General features: G+C 52.2%; 7 protein-coding genes across 7 annotated transcripts; 5 read left to right on the forward strand and 2 right to left on the reverse strand.

Annotated features, from left to right (window-relative positions):
• Positions 1-180: 180 nt before the first annotated feature.
• On the forward strand, positions 181-1,227 carry COX18 (Cytochrome c oxidase assembly protein COX18; the record flags this gene model as incomplete). The annotated part of the gene is made up of 1 exon (XM_014690346.1): positions 181-1,227. The coding sequence occupies one exon, from the start codon at positions 181-183 to the stop codon at positions 1,225-1,227; it is 1,047 nt and encodes a 348-aa protein (XP_014545832.1).
• Positions 1,228-1,434: 207 nt separating this feature from the next.
• G6M90_00g072320 (uncharacterized protein) lies at positions 1,435-2,310 on the reverse strand (the record flags this gene model as incomplete). Its single annotated transcript, XM_014690345.1, has 2 exons — positions 1,435-1,965; positions 2,035-2,310. The coding sequence occupies 2 exons, from the start codon at positions 2,308-2,310 to the stop codon at positions 1,435-1,437; spliced, it is 807 nt and encodes a 268-aa protein (XP_014545831.1).
• Positions 2,311-2,839: 529 nt separating this feature from the next.
• On the forward strand, positions 2,840-4,950 carry NDC1 (Nucleoporin NDC1; the record flags this gene model as incomplete). Its single annotated transcript, XM_066130967.1, has 3 exons — positions 2,840-2,978; positions 3,053-3,882; positions 3,937-4,950. The coding sequence occupies 3 exons, from the start codon at positions 2,840-2,842 to the stop codon at positions 4,948-4,950; spliced, it is 1,983 nt and encodes a 660-aa protein (XP_065987027.1).
• Positions 4,951-5,583: 633 nt separating this feature from the next.
• On the forward strand, positions 5,584-6,894 carry G6M90_00g072340 (uncharacterized protein; the record flags this gene model as incomplete). The annotated part of the gene is made up of 1 exon (XM_014690343.1): positions 5,584-6,894. The coding sequence occupies one exon, from the start codon at positions 5,584-5,586 to the stop codon at positions 6,892-6,894; it is 1,311 nt and encodes a 436-aa protein (XP_014545829.1).
• Positions 6,895-7,504: 610 nt separating this feature from the next.
• On the forward strand, positions 7,505-8,065 carry G6M90_00g072350 (uncharacterized protein; the record flags this gene model as incomplete). Its single annotated transcript, XM_014690342.1, has 1 exon — positions 7,505-8,065. One exon carries the CDS (start codon positions 7,505-7,507, stop codon positions 8,063-8,065), a length of 561 nt encoding a protein of 186 aa, XP_014545828.1.
• An 811-nt stretch (positions 8,066-8,876) lies between these two features.
• On the reverse strand, positions 8,877-10,837 carry SFL1 (Transcription factor SFL1; the record flags this gene model as incomplete). Its single annotated transcript, XM_014690341.1, has 5 exons — positions 8,877-9,697; positions 9,819-10,235; positions 10,301-10,368; positions 10,424-10,522; positions 10,587-10,837. The coding sequence occupies 5 exons, from the start codon at positions 10,835-10,837 to the stop codon at positions 8,877-8,879; spliced, it is 1,656 nt and encodes a 551-aa protein (XP_014545827.1).
• A 140-nt stretch (positions 10,838-10,977) lies between these two features.
• On the forward strand, positions 10,978-11,445 carry G6M90_00g072370 (uncharacterized protein; the record flags this gene model as incomplete). Its single annotated transcript, XM_014690340.2, has 1 exon — positions 10,978-11,445. One exon carries the CDS (start codon positions 10,978-10,980, stop codon positions 11,443-11,445), a length of 468 nt encoding a protein of 155 aa, XP_014545826.2.
• Between the last annotated feature and the right edge of the window lie 5,022 nt (positions 11,446-16,467).

Raw genomic sequence — 16,467 nt, forward strand, 5'->3', positions numbered from 1 at the left:
AAGACCCACCCACAAGGCATTGTTCAAATGTTACCCCTGTTACTTGAGCCTCAAATGATCACATTCATTCAATGTTCTGGACCTCACGCCTGCTTCTTCACACTCCAACCGCAACTCACGACCAGTCAGAGATCAACCCCTTCTCGCCGATATCGCCATTAGCCTCAACCATGGCACATCATGCCGGCATTCCATAGATCAGCGTCAAAACTTATCCCCCTGACAAGAGCCTCCGCAAGACCACCAACTCATCTCGTCTCGAAACCTCAACTCAACCCTCTCACGCGACGCCAATTTCACCTCTCAGCCGTAGGAGATGCCGTTGTCTTCACGGCAAACAGTATCTCGTCCATCCACACCGCCGGAATCCCATGGTACTTGTCCATCCCGCTCGTCGCTCTCGGAGTGAACTTCTCCTTCCGCCTGCCCATCCAATACTACACAAGGCAGCTGGTAATTAAAAGAAGCGCCCTGAACCCGCTCGTATCAGCATGGAGCTCACGTCACGCCGTTTCCACTCCAAGGGGAAGTAGCGAGCATGCGGAGCGTCTTTGGAAGCTGCGCGTCGCAGGGTTGACGGAGAAGTCCCGCAAGAGGATATACAAGACGTTCCGGGTGCAGCGGTGGAAGACGCTGGCGCCGTTTCTAAGCATGGTGCCGTTTGTCGTCGTCTCGGAGGCTCTGAGACGGCTTTGCGGCGCTCCCATGGGGTGGATAAGTCATTCGATTGGGTTGGCGAATATGGACAAGGTGTCTGCTACCTTGTCGGATGCGAGTGGTTTGTTCGACGAGGGACTCGCGCATGGCGGGTGTCTGTGGTTTGCCGACTTGACAGCCATGGACCCTTACTATGTTCTGCCGATGCTGTGTTCGGCCTTGTTGGCGCGAACGTCTTGGGGGAGGCTGTCCAAGGATCAGCTGGGCGTCCTGTTGAGTCTTGACGGGTCCCGGGCGCCAAAGACGCCGATGGCGAGGATACAGACGGGCATCGGCCGGGCACTGCTCTTGATTCCACTGTTTCCTATGTTGTTTGCGGATCTTCCAAGCGCTATTTTCTTGTACTGGGCGACTACGTTTGCGCTCAACGACGTGAATGAGTCCATCTTGGAGAGGGCTATTCCCAAGCAGGCTCCCAAGCTCAAAATGGTGCAGAGAATACCTCCCGCATTGCCGTATTTACGGGGAAGTCACGGAGACGCGAGCAAAGGTGCAGGGTCAGTGCACTAGGGATGTAGTATTGGGATTTATTGGCATGGAAAAGACGGGCTTTGGAAAAATGCCGACCCTCTCTTGTACATTATTATAATCATCATCAGGCTGTGTACACATGAACAAACATAAGAAAGAATAACCCCCACCCGTAAACTCCAAACTTTGCGAAATGGAAAAACTGGGAAACAGACAGCTCTATTGCACGTCTTGGCTCTGATACATCTATCCCAGAACAATCGCCAAGATGACAATCGTCAGAATAACAGCAAGAATGAGAAGCAAGCAGCAGCTCTTGTTCCGAGCAGCCTTTTGATACCTCGCCGCTTGGCGGGTCTCTCTCTCGGCCCCCATGGTGGAATCGTACGTGTTGTCCACATTTTCGGCAATGGTACGGATGCTCTCATCCTGCTCTGAGACCATGTGTGCCACTTGGCGGAACAAGACATTCAAATCGCCAACGCCCTGCTCAATGTTGCGAATCTCCTCCTCTCGCTCGACGATGAGGGCTTCCTGAAAGTCCACTTCGTGTTGGGGTGCCATGTGCGACAGTTCTTGCTGCTGCAGAAGTTGCTGCTGCTCCTGAGTGGCGCCGCCCTCTCCGTGTCCGTGAGCATGTTCGGATTCGTGGGCTGCTCTAGCGGCGCTGACGGATGCCTTTTCCCTGTCCAAAGCCTTTCTCTGTAGATCCTGAAACTCTTGGAGGGCCGCTTGGAAATCGCTGGATACCTTGGTTTGCTCATATTTTTGCTGTTTCTATGCATCTTGTTAGCCGAGATATACTGGGGAGAGGCACATATATATATATATATCGGCTCGACGAACCGTAAGGTCCTCCCAGGTCTGCAGTCGCTTCACGCCCTCGCCAATCTCTCTGCAAAGGTTTCGTGCAGTCTCCATGGTCTTGTGCACGCGCTCGCGCAGGCGAGGCGTGTCCTTCTTGGTGCCCAGGACGCCGACATTCTTGTAAAGGTCGCGGTTACTGGTTAATAGCGTCTGCAACTTGGTCTTGAGTTCTCGCTGGAGGTGCTGGAAGTCCGGGTCGTCACTGTACCCGCCTTGCTGGCCGGACTCGAGGTTGGAGAGTTGATCGTACGACATGTCGGCGCTCGCTACGCTGGGCGATGCTGGGACCAAAAGAGAAATAGACTCTCACAGCGGGGGAAATGCTGCGCGGCTGTAGACGATACGAGCAAATGTGAATGTGATGTGTTGGAGGGAGTGCTGCCCTCCGGACCCTACGTAACCTCCGCAACAAGATCAACGACCCATCAAACGGAGAATGCGTCAGTCGACAAAAGAGTGGGGCACCGTCGTGCGTGAAGCTTGGGCCGGTGCCTGTTCAAGCTGCCCCTGTCAACTGTTGGCGTGGGGGCAGTGAAGGGCAATTGAGGCCATTATCAGCACGTGATTGATATCAGATAGTTGCTGGATCCCTATCCTTCTGTGGCCTTGGGCCTGGATGCGCATGCCCGCTAATGAGTGCTGTCGGTATTGCGGCTCCACAGCTGGGCGCGTTGCCATTGTGCCAGACACTTTGACTCTGGTGTTTTTTTATTTACCTGTTGGCGACCTCAACCCCAGTCACCTTGAACCTCTTCCCATCGGGCAATGCGAATGCGCCGTCATCATGGCGGGCGCTCCAGTGCGAAGAGCTCCTTACAAGGACACTTTGCAGCCTGCTTTGCATAGGCGCTTTTCCTCAACCGCCATTCTTCTGCTGGCAGTGTCGTATTTGGAAGCCTTGCTCCTTGCCAACTGGAGCTCATGTTTGTTCTGCCTCGTCCATGTCCATGCATCCACGTTGCGAGACGTTATGCTAACCCCTCGTTCATCGTTGCAGATTTCTGGTCATGGTTTCCAATTGGGCCCGCCGGCTTCCGAACTCTACTCATCTTCTCTTGCGGACTGTCAATCCTCATCCTTCGGATCGCACATTATCATGTCGGACTGAAAACGACCGAATCTGGGTTGCAGGCTCTCGGCTCGTCTCTGCTTAGCCCCCCAACCTACGAGACGGCTTTATGGTACAGCATCTCGAGCTTCCTCTTCTGCTCCATCTTTTTGTTCTCAATGTCGGAATCTTCCAATCTGCACTGGATCACCTACCTTAGTGGCACCCGGGCACGACTGAACGAGAGGCCATTGTTTCTTGCTTCTTACTTGGGCGTCTGTGCTCTTTTTCAAACCATCACTCACTACAAAACTGATATTGACCGCCTGAATTTTGACATCTCCAAGCACCAGACTAGAGTACAGCAAAAGGCGCTAGGCGTTTTGCCGCGGTCTTTTCAAATCGTGCTGCTACAGCTTCCTGGCGCCCTTGCGCAATCCGCACAGCAAGCCGTCTCTGCTCTACTCGCGAGTCTTTTTATATACTACTTCATTCTGCGATCCTCTGCCTGGGGCTGGGCTTTGACCTTCCTTCGCCCATTTTACAGTCTCCCTAAAACCAATATTGTCCCCGCTACCTGGCCGACCGACATATACTTGTTAGTACGTTGCATTTATGCTGGGACACTGATGCAGTTTGTGTGGGCGGCGGGAAACACAGCTTTTTCCGTGTTCATGGTCAGAGAGCCCCTGAAAAATGGAAACCCTTTGACATCAGAATCAAAGGATCCAAATGGCAGTCTCCTTAACGGACTCAAGAGCAAGAAGCTCTCTATCAAGGTGAGGCGAGACTCCACTCGGCATGATCGTGCGGTATGACTGACAGAGTGCTAGTCTTTTGCCATGTGGGAGCTTGCTCTCATTGCTCGAGATTTTGAGGTTCGGCGACAGGCTATTTTTTGTGATATTGACCGCAAAGATGGCCCCATGTGGTCACAAGTCTATTCAATCTGCATGGAACTTCTGAAGCAAATTGAAACTCGTGTTGATGAGTATGGGAAACCACCGCCATCGGCTTTCGCACAACCCAATCCGGTCGTCGAGACAAAGCAGCGTACAACAGCTCCGGTTCGACGGGAAGCCATCTTCACTAAGAAGGGCGAGACGCCTCGACTTCTTGGCGGGGTGGAAAAGGCCTTGGACCAAATTGCCAGAACCCCTGGCTCATCTCCAGTGTCCGAACTCAGCCCCTTGGCCAAGAAGACGTGGAAGGATGCCAAGGACAGAATGCTCACCAGGGAACAGCAGGAAGCGCTGTCTCCCGAGCATCTGCGAAGCGAATTTGGCAACTGGACGACTAGTCTTTTGAGAATTGGGTACATTGGCCGTCTGTTCCGTCACGATTTCCGCACTCGGATTGCCGGCGTCGTCCTGGGTACGCCATACGCTGAGCCAACTCTGTACACCAACGCTTCCCAGGCTCTTTGTCTGTTGGCAGTCCACAGCCTTGCTGAAGACCAATTTGGAAACGTTCACAGAGATGTTCCCAGCATCATCCGCACTCTGACTGCTGTCATACGGAAGGTTGAAGGCCTATATCAACGCTTTCCATTGCACTGGACTGATCCGAGTGGTACCAAGGAGTCACCAGAGGTGGACGAGATCCTAGATGCTCTAAGGACCGGCTTGGAACAGGTCGTGGCTCAATTTGAGCCATACAGCAGCGATCTAAGACTATCCCTAGGAGATGTTCGCTTAGCCAAGGAAGCTATTGTGAAGCCTGAGAGGGAGGCTCCCGCTCCAAAGGAAAAGGAACTAGTGGTAAAGCCAAAGACTATTGATGAGAAGAATGTAGAGCCGTCAAGGAACCGGCGGGAGTTTAAACCACAAATGGAACAAGCACGGTGAAAAGTGAGCTTGGGACTGGGTCGGCGCAAGGAGCATACCAGCATTACGATACCAAAATGGTAGAGAAAACGTATTTTAACAGAGGAGATAGAAGAGGGAAAGCTGCCTCGAATACCGCATACTTTGCAAGTTGGTTGACTTTATAAGCGACATCTCAGAGAAGCCTTTTTGATTTTTGATTTTTTTTTTTTTGGCTCATCGTTATGAGTGTTGGAAATGGTTTGCCAATAGAAGAGCTAGCCGTTGGCAACTAAGTGAACTAGCCACTTACTTACTTAATTAAGTTAGTCCACTTAGTTGCCAACGGGTAGCCAAAGCATGCTGGACACCGTCCATGTCCGTGACATTGGTGACGGAGTTGAGTCTGGTGCTTGGCAGGACCCCAGCCGCGGCCCACTTGCTCAAAGCAGCGGAAGCATGCTTGTAGCCAACAGTCGGGCTCACAGCTCAATCCCACCCGTCACACCTCAATGCTTCTCCTTCCCTTCCACCTTTCTTCCTGCTCCTACACGCAACAACGCTACATTCTTCATAGGGATCAGCACCATTCCCGTGTAGCCATGCGACCCCTGCTGACCGAAATACCCGAGGCGAGATGCTAGATGCCTTGGCGAGCACCTCGACGAGACAGCCATGCAACAGCGACGCCTCTTCTCTCGCTTCCTCTACGGATCCGTATACATCCTCTTGTACCTCGTACTCCTCGGCCTGCTGCTCATTACCCCCGGCGATGCCATCGAACGATCCATCAGCAACGGCCAAAATTACAATGTTCTCATTGTGACGATATCGTATGTGGTGACGGTCGTTATTGTCGTCTTTATCTACGTCTTGCGACTGTATACTACAAAAACGGCCATTGCCGCAATTCCCAAGACGTGGGCACCCATTGACAAGGGGGACGTCAAGGATATCGTGTATAAAATGATTCATGGGGGCTTGAATCGCAGCGCGGCGATTGCGTTTGCGGCGCGACCTAGAGAACAGATTGATTCGGATGACGTGCTTGGCGGAAACGAAAGTGGTGAAGCGGGAGCTCGACCTGTTGGCGGGCTGAAGAAGACCAAGACAGTTGCTGAGGATTTAGATTTGCCTCTCCCCCCCGAGCGGCCTGTTTGGGGAGAGATTGAACACTATGGTTGGGCTTCGCCGAATTCGCCTGATCTGCGGAATCTGCAGTACAGCAGTGTTTTTTCGGAGCTGCCGAATCTCATTGAAGCCAAAGCTCTGACAATGGCCCCTATTGAGGAGCAGGGTTTGGGCGCTGATCCGCCGATGATGGATGCCGAGGCTGCCGGGTTATTGCAGCGCACGGCGAACATGACGATGCGAGAATACATACACCACCTTGGGAGTCTTGGCGTGATAATCGTGGACGAAACGGCTTCTCAGTTTCTTGCGCAGTACGAATACGCGCGCTTCTCCAACCGGCCTATATCTAACGAACAGTTCCGGTCCCTGATGCACCTGTTTGCTGAGGTACTAAGGGGCGTGCAACCGTTGGATCTCGGTTTTCTGAACTCTCCGGAAGATGCAAGCTACGGATGGGGCCCCTCGGAAAGTGACATTGATAACGACGCGCCACTGGATACAAACCCCCCTTCTCCGCGAAGCAGTATATCTCGTGCTGGGACAACAAGCACGCACAACTCTGTGCGCCGACCGCCCTTGCGAATCCACTCAGCACAGGCGCGGAGTTTCCGAAGTGCCCCTACTACACCGGGTAGTAGAACGGCTGTACTGTCTCATAAATCGAGTGAGCATAGCTTTGCCCAGACGAGACGGCAGTACCCCGTCAGTCAACCCTCAAGCTCGAGTCTGAGATCCAAGGCTGCGAGCGCCGTGAGTAGCAGCGATTCGGGATCCGTCATCCGTCTTGCTACCAGGGACGATGATGAGCAGCTTCCGTATGTGCTAAATCTGAGACCAACGACGGGCAGTTGATGATGGGACCAGGTGCGGGTTTCTTGTACAAATTACTTTTTTGGACAAATGACGATAAAACGATGTTATATACAGGCGTGGTTGCATATTTTCAGGGTAAAAATATAAGATAATAGACATACTTGTGTATTTTTGCACATCAAAGCTGGCATATGTCGGAGAGGTTGTGCAGGGTATCTCGTAGGATGCAACGTTCTGTTCAACAGGGTTGACCCTGTAAAACAGTGCGAATTTTGCTTTGCGCATTCTATTTTGACTACAAGCCAATATTTTAATATTTCATCTCTATTGTAGCATATTGACGCTCATCACCATGTGCGTTGGCGCCTGCCTAGGCAAGCTATACTTGCGCCGCGCAAACATGCAAGCTATCAGACAGCTTGATCCGCAGTGCTATCTGTGATCCACTATCTGTCGACCTGGTTGCCCCACCTAACTTGACCCTTTTTTGAACCTCCAACTTGCCGCCTCGCATGATTATGTACTCGACTTCCGTCTTTGCAAGCAAACCCCAATTGAAGCTGCAAACCGCACCTTGCGCATTCTCAAACCTCCCGTCTCTACTGTATCCAGACACCCCGCTTATGATAAATACCGGGCGGCAGCAAACATGCCGGACAAGCCGCCACCGCTGCCCGTGGCCGCCGACCGCCTTGCCATATCCAACCGCCTGTCCATGCTGTTCGCGGACCGCTCAGCGCTCATAAAGAAGCTGGTTCCGCAGTCCTCGACAACCCGCAACCCCAGCCGCCGCGCCCGCCCCCTAGACGACGACGACGTCTTGTTCGGGGCACCCGCGAACCAGGGCGTGGGATACGTCTCGGAAAAGCCAACCAGGGACACGAAGCGAGAAGACAAGATGCTGCGGGCCAAAATGCTAGGCAAGAGAAGGGCCGGCACGTCGGGGGCGATATCGAAAGCGCAAGAGAGCGAGAGCGACGACGAGCAAGGGAGGGGGTCGCTGGGGAAGAGGAAGCGCCCGAGGAGGGCGAAGGCGAGGGCGGATGAGCCTGCCGAGGCGGGGAACGGTACTGGTGATGGGCAGGACGCGGTCGCCGAGGCTGAGAATTACGCTGCGACGGAGGCGCGGGAGAGCTCGCCGCAGATGCAAGATGCTCGGCCGAAGAAGAAGAAGAAGAAGAGGAAGCGGAAGAACAAAGGGCAAGAATAAAGTCAACGGAAGTGGGGGGTAGAGTTGATTCTTCTGTATGGAGATTCTTGGTACAAGAAACCGGCTACAGTCACAGTTACTTTGGGCATATATTGATCGGAAGCAAGCGACGGGCGTTTTGAAACAGTTTGGTTCTGATGATTTACACAGTTTACAACCAGGCAGCAAACATCCGTGGATACCATGCATAGACGCAAGCGCAACATAACACTACAACCACCTGTTCTTGTAAATTCGTATCCGCCATTCAATGCATTTTTTAGTGGTATGGTATCTGCCACTCCTAGTGTCATCCCGATCACGAATACGCCAGTTCCCTATGCACAATATTCCACTACTTTGTACTCTCATATTCAAAATCCCGCGGAGATTATACCCATGACAATGACTTGTCCTTGCACCAATTATCCCTTGACCTTCCCGCCGGTTAATATTGTTCCGCATCGTGCCACACAAAATACATGTGCAGGTTCCAGCAAACCTCTGCACAAGACGCCCAAGAAACGAAGCACAACATGCGCTCCTTCCAGCAAGGTGTAGTTGGCAGACAATATAAGACTGACACACTTTGTATCTCGCCGAGTAGCTGTAAGATGAACGCCCCCAAAACATACAGAACTAGTATTTTCGTCACGCTTCGTCGTTCCTTCAGATCCTAGGATCAACAAATTTTTTTAAAAAGTGAAAAGAAAAAAGCGTCTCATCCAGAATATCGCTCAAAAAAGACTGGATTGGTGGCAACTTTGTAAACTCGCACCACTGCGTTGGCGGATTAACAAGATATTCACTTTTGATACCCGCAGTTGTAACCTCACTGCATTCGTTTTCGTTTTCTATCATCATCACCACGTGGATCTTCGTCCTCATCTGACCTCTCAGCTGTGTCACTTGGGTTCAAGATGTGCGCCATGCTGCCTCTTCTGGTCGGAGGCGCCGATGAATCTTTAAATAGGGGTCCCTTGGTGTCCCTATTGCCTGCCGAATTCCAGGACCAACCACCAAATGCATCTGCCCCATTGCTACTGCCATTGGCAGGTGCATGAGGGGGCGGGGGAGTGGTGGGTCGAGAATGCGGATGAGAATGTGAAGCCGTCTGCAGCGAGTATGTCGATAACGATTCTCTTATACGCTGGTCCTCCGGAGCCACTCTTCCAGGTGACGACGGCCATGGGCCGGGAGGCGCGTTAGATGCCGAGAAGGGGGAGGGTCCAGGTTGCCATCCATGCGCGCGAATGTCAGCAGCAGTGTGTCTTCGAGCCAGGTTGCCAGGTGGTGTTTCCACGTTTGAAAGGGGATGCGGACCCGAAGGGGGCGGAGCCGCAGCATTGCGGAGAGGCGAGGATTGTGTAGTGCTGCTGCCACCAATTGAGCCGTATGGACGTCGCGCTCCGAGTGTAAGAGACGATGGTACACCAGGCCGATATAGGGGCTGCCCTCGGGCCTGGGACTGCGGTACTGCTAGTCCACCAGCTGGTCGTCTGGAATCATCTTGTGGCAATTGCCTTGGCGACACCGGAGGGTTGTCGACGTTGCTGAAGTATTGCTGCCGACCCACAAATGGCACATCTTGAGGCTCGTCAACTGTCCGAATCATATCGGCCTGTCGTTGTATCTCTCCTTGCAGACCCATCACTAAAAATAGATTAAGCATCAGTATGGTTATAGATAGATGAGGTATCTGTAGCAGGTAGAATGGCAGCGGAGTTGGAGAGCTGATCGAAGGCTGCACAATATGATTGCTGAAGCCACTTACCATCTCGGTGAATTGTACTCTCCAGCGGCACTAGCGACAACATGGCCCGAGTCAATTCTTGGTTGAAATGCAGCAATCGTCCCATAGTTTCCATCACAGTCTGATTTTTCACGTGCATGTAATGTGCGGTTTCTTCGCTTCGTTGTAATCGTGCGCTTACGTCGTAGAGGGTGTGCTCTAGATTTGCAAGTCTCGCGTCGATGCTCTCCGGGGGGACTTGAACAGGCTCAGCAGGTGTACCGGGTTGCGAAGAGCCAGGTTTCGTGAAATTGGTCTCGCGATGAACTAGAGCATGACGACTAGCTCGTCGCTTGATATCACGCAATCCAGCTATATCACCTCGCTTAAAACTGCCATTGCCATGTTTAAACTCCCACAGTGTGGTATCCGGATTGCCGGTGTGGAAGACATCTCGTTCTAGCATCATTGTTAGTGTTTTAAAGCCACGGTTATAGATATGGAATGAGCTCTCAATCAAGTACCCTTATGAAACCCATACATATTGAGCTGGCGAACAAATGACGAGATATTGGTGTGTTTGAAATATTGTCTATATTGCGATCAGCGGGCGTATAATCGGTCATCTCGAGACGGTCACGACATACGACAAGACTTTGGAAAAATCAGCAGTTGGCGACATGACAAAGCTCTCCGCATTCGAAGACCACGATATCAAGTGCTGAATGCTAGAATCTTCCAGCATGCTGCAAAACCCCGTCAGTGACACGTCCCATTGGAATCATTTGTGGCAAAGGTTCGCAATCTCACTTATACAGCTTGTGGATAAAGGCAGTTTGTACAATCTTCGGCTGGTGGACGGCAGATGAGGCAACTGTCGGCGGCGCAGGCATGTTGGATGAAGAGTCGGCAGGGTTTCGGTCATTGCTGGGAAGTTGGTTCGGTCGATTGCTCAGCTTGCCATTGGTCTCATGGTCGGCTACATGGCTCGGAGCAGAAGCGGTAGGAGAAGAAGTGATGTCCATGGCGTCGGGGGCAGATGTGGATGCGGATGTGGACATGGTGACGGCCAGCGCGGGGACGGGAACAACGCGAGTACCCATTGACCCCTCTAGTTCGTCTGTCGGCGGTTACTTTTGCGCGTGTTGGAGGAAGCCCAGTCGTGGCTATTCCTTTCGGCTAAGGCGATTGACGCGTTAGCATGACAGACGGCCAAACGAAGCAAATCTCGCACCTAGCTTGCGCTTGCGAAACTCGACTGAAGCACGGGTCATCTGGCGGGGGAAGCGGGCCAGCTCACCTCATCTCCACCGAGAACGGCGACCGGGCCAGTGCAGCGATATTGAACAAGAGATGCAGATGGGAGCCAGTGTTGAAAAACGGCAGCCCAGGTTCGAAATGGACAGCAGTGGCAGCTTCGCAAGTGATGGCCACGGCGGACGGAGAATGCGCCGCGCGGCGAAAGGAGGCCGTCGAAGAAGTCGTGGATCCCGGTGTCAGTGGGAGCTATCGACTTCGGCTGTCGCGCGACGTCGCAAAGAGATGGAACCGCTGGATGCGCCGGGCGCCGATGCGGTCGACGATGATGCGGTCGACGCAATGGGCGCGCCGAGAAGGAGGCGAGTGTCTGAGGTTCTGGTACTTTTGGAAGCTCCCACGAAAGCTCTAGAGTCGCCAGGAGGCCAAGTCTCGGGTCCGGAGTTGATGGAGGTTGGTTGTTGGTTGGGAGAAGACTGGAAGAGGAGGACACATGCAGGACCTTGGGAAGCAGCTAGCGTCAACTGGTCCGATACTCTGGACAACGTACGGAGGACCGCGTGCTGTGTTCCTCTAGGCCAGATAAGGCATCTGTCGAGGAAGGTGCAGTCCAAAAATGGCGCCTGGGGTGCTCCGTACCTAGAGTCAGCTCAAGAGGAACTCCACCGCCTCTAGAACTCGGAGGCGACGAGGGCGGCAGTACTCCGTACCTGGGCAAAGACGAAGGTATCGGGGCACGTCTATGGCCTGGGCAAGATACTCGGGCTGTGTACCAGGTACGGGGTACGTACCAAGTTGTGCGAGTAGTACTGCGCCTAGACGGTGGGAGTGGAAGGAGCCGCTAAGGATTTCAAAGTGCTCCACGGAACATTAAATTCATATTGACTGCAGCTATTGCTTACGATACCTACTACTTAGGTACTTAAGTAGGTAGTAGAAATGCCTGGACGTGCGGTCTGGTGGGATTGACAGTTCTCCGGGTACAGGCGTAGTAGGTAGCTGTGGGGAGGGTTTGGGAGAGCACCTGCTCCAGCTGTAATATCAATCAATGTATTACTGTCTGTTCAATGTCGAGGAAAAAATATGAGCAAGGCACCCGTTTAAGGTGTGCCTTCCTTGGCCAGCAGCAGCCAGTAGTAGCGCCGGGACATTGGCCCCGTTGAAGCTTCCAGATGCTAGATTGCGTTGCCCTAGTCCGCCCAACACCCCCGAGCTACACCATGAGATGTGGAGGCCCGGACGACCAACAATCTGCAGGAGACGCAGCTTGGCAGTCGAAATTAGTGATGCACCAACGTCAGCAGCGTCCATGTCAAAACGTTCATGGCACGAAAGGGTCCAATGTTATGGGCCACGAGTCCACGACCCATGGCAACTGCGTTTCCAATCGTCTTCGTATTTTGTTACGGAGAAGCCCCAGACGAACTGCCAAACGTTTACCTGGATCCTTGGTCAAGCTGTGCTCAGGCGACGACTCGGAGGCTAACAGCCACTCGGACATGCCCTTGTGCCTTGGACGCTTCGCAGCTGCCTTTTTGTCCCATCGGCCGTTCATTACTGTATGTACATACATACATACTTAAGTAATTATGTAGATAGAGTCTGGACATGCCACAGCCCGGGTCCCACGCATATTAATTCCCACCCTTCGTCTTGTATCATTTCTTTTTTGTCATTGGGACCATTCCCTCCCCTTGCTTCATACCCGAGTCAATGTGTTCGACGGCGACGCCGGTCCTCTGTCAAGAAGCCCCATACGCACGAAATATTCGTCCCGCCGTGGATACCTCGCAACCTGCTCCGTACCAGCCAAGGCTTCTTCTCCAGGTAGCCAGTATTCATGCTTAGCTCCTGATTGCCGACCAGTGACATAAATATGGCGTGGCATTCGTGCACCATCAACACCAAGCCTGCGACCCACTCTGAGTTGTCATGACCTTCCTCAGAACCGTCCCAGCGCGTGGACCAGGGATGCATCTCAGGGACTAGGTATCCCATTGAGTGTGCGAAGGTGCAGCTTTTGTAGCGGACCGGGATGTGGGCCAATGAGAAGCCAATTATTAAAAGATACTCATCTTTCCTAATAAATAATACAAGATCAAGTACTAGTTATCTATAAATATATTTGAAGATATATTATGATACCTAATAAAATCTAATAATAAAAGTGTTTAAATGTATTGCAAGAAAGTGGGACCGCTACATAACCTGCCCCTTCGCACACTCATGGGATGGAGTACCCGGTTGCTTATCCAAGTACGGAGTATACGGAGTTAATAGTCATTTGCCTAGAATTCTCCGCATGTACGCCAGGTAAAACAAGGCCCTTTACTCCTAGCTCTTTTCGCGCCCCGAAGACAAGATTCAATGGTCCGACGATACGCCAAAAGCAGGCCTCGCAACCATCCATCATCATGCCGTGTCTGATGCAGTGGTGCCTCTCCTTTGGCTCCTAGTGCTCATGTACCTGTGCAAGTTTGCCTGCAATACCGCCCGCCGGCTGTTGGAGGCTGAAAGACTCATCAATTGATTGAGAGCCATGTACGGAGTATATCTGTCTCCACCGATTCCATGGTCACGCCAACCAGCCGGACACGAAGCCGGGTCACCTAGCCACCAAAGGCCATGCAAGACGTCAGTCCCCGGCCCACATGGACTCCGCACAGTAGTATTGATCCTAGAGGGTGAGATGACAAGGGAATGCCATGAGTTATCGAGTTACAATGTTGGTCAAGGTCAGGGCGAACGAAGCATTGGCGAATTCTACCAAACATCCCGTGCTCTGCTACGATATGAATCGTCCCAACGCTTGATCTAGTGCCATGCCGATCAGATTTGATCTGCTAGCGCTCGTCTTGTCGATCTGGAACGATGGTCAAAGCCATAGGGAGCCAGGGACCAAGAGTTGAGCCTTGCGCCATACCGTTGACCTGTGACTGGTGACCTGTCTGTGATCGGCCAGAGCGAGCGAGGGCGCAGCCTGCCGCGGTTGATCAGTGGTCCGCCAAGCTCGAGGCGCCGCCAGATGCGATTCATACTACAAGTACGGAGTAGTACTAGTATCCCCCAGAATCCCAGATGTCGTGTGCTCAAGTGCTCCCTGGCCGCATTTTGAAGCCGTCCCAGGTCACTGACTGGCCCATTGAGCGGCTTTCACGGACTTCGCCTGTCCATGGGGCAAATCCCTATCGCAACACTCCTGCGGGAAGAATACTGCTAGTAGTACTATCGTTCCCTAGCTCGAATCAATCACGTCACGTTGGCAGAGCGATATACAGTTTCGCTTGTTGCGGCGGCTTTGTGTGCTACGACTCACGGATTGAATTTTCATCATTCTTCTCCAACTGGGTTCGGTATAACTCAGCCGTAGTCGCCAAGGCTAATTTTTACGACTGATACGTGTCTCATAGTGTCCCCATGCCATGTTTCCATGTTGAGAAGCAAGAGGTTCCTTGAAACGAACGCTACCTGAATCGTTGTTCCTTGCCATGGTCTGCACCCATGGACATGCGACGGTGCCACACCTCAAAACCAATTAGAGAGGGATGTCATAATGTCGGCCGTTATCGCGTTGGTGGTGGTCTCCCACGCCCAGGTTATTAACCGTCAAGTCCTTCTCGCTAGCTCCCAGCTCCCTGTTCTAGGCCCCTGTCCTTGCAAGTGGCTTCAATGTTGCGGAGAGAGCATCGCCGCCCCCATCCTCATGGCTAAGTGGCCTCGGCAAGGAGGAGCGATGAGGATAGGACCACAGTGAGATGCATCAACAACGGTTTCGCCAACTGCTCCATGGGCGTGCATCGGCACGCATACAAACACGAAAGACGGCGGTGCCGCTAGCTGCTCGAAGCTGCTACACAGCCCGGCCTGGAAACATGTGTGTGAAAATTCGAGTTCCCCTGTCGAGAAAGCCTGGATGTGACGCACACGAGCCAGGAACAACCACCCAGCTGGAATTAAACCTCTGTCAATCAGATGGAGCTCAATGGTGGACCGCTGGCCCAACCGCGGAAGAATGCACATCTCGCCTTGAGCCTGTTGAGAGCAGCAAGGGAATCTTGTCGTAGCGGTTCATCTTGCAATCAGTGGCATGACTTCTACCGGAGTGGGACGAGAAAGATCAATAGATAGATTTTGGCGACTCGAAGGAATATCCGGCTGTTGTGGATGAATCCTGAGAACCCCACGACGTTGACAAAAGTTCTTATTAAAGTTGGAGTGTTTTGTTAACAAAGTACACATGTACAATGTCTGGCAGACTCAATGGAAGCTTGGAACAGCACCTTCAACAAGTGAACATCTGTGTTATGTGCAATTGTGGAACAGGTTGGTCAGTAATGCCTTTGCCGCTTCTGTTGTACAGACAGAAGATGAATTGGAAGGATCCAATCGGAAATGCAGGGCGACCCCTAACGCAAGCCGACACAAGCAGGGGGAGGCAAGAAGTTTTTGGCCAGACCAGAACCTGGCCATCGCGGTTTTATACTATAATACTCGACGCTACAGGATTAGCAATACTTGTTAATTTGTAGACAAATACATAAAGTATGTATATTCTCATCAGACCAGCTCCGTACTCTGCATGGAGCCCTGGCTTTGGCTTTGGTTAGCCTTTGTGCCAACTTTGTGCAACCCAACGAATTCCAAGCGCTGTTGTCGCGAAGCTGGGTACAGGTCAGAACTTTATCATGCCAACCCCCAGAATTCCATCCTGGTCAATGCACGTCATAAAGCGCGTTGATCGAAGATGATAGCAGCGTGCCCGGTTGACTTCCCATTCATTTATTATTTCGTGTGAATTGGAATGGTTGGTGGCATCTGACGTCTCTTGACGTAAAGGCACAAGAGATGAGCGACTGCGGTCATGGTAAGCATAAAGTTATGAACAAATAACGTCCGGTACCTTGGTAGTGAAGCAAATCTTGCTTACATACCTAGGTACTTGGCATGGATCCGGCGCTTCGCTAAACAAACTTTTTTTTTCTCTGCTTTTGCCAAAAGCTAAGAAAAAACAACGCCACAGTTACTCCGACGTTGTTTGTAGTTTTCTCATCTCGGCCACTGCGCTAATATCCGGTGCGTCAGCAAGGATCAGTTGCTTTTTCATGGCATGCATGCCAGCGGCATTTATATGTATGATTTTTTTTCTTGCAAGCCCATTAGTAGCGCCCGGGGTAACCCTGCCGTCGGAAACAGCAGCACATATTACCCGAAATAAGCGTCCCAGGGGGCTGGCTATCCCTCCAGCCTCTCAATGCAACACGTACATACAGTTTACAGTACATATACTAACTGCCGGCAGGCGGAATGTGGTGGTATCCTCCGTTAACTGTGTGGGATCCCATATCAGAGCACTGCTTTCCGACTATGAATCATGACCGCTGTCAAATGCCAACCTACCAGACATTCCACAGGGGAATATATTCGCCTATTGAGA

Source organism: Metarhizium brunneum, chromosome 4 (assembly GCF_013426205.1).
Source record: "Metarhizium brunneum chromosome 4, complete sequence".
Lineage (NCBI taxonomy): Eukaryota > Fungi > Ascomycota > Sordariomycetes > Hypocreales > Clavicipitaceae > Metarhizium > Metarhizium brunneum.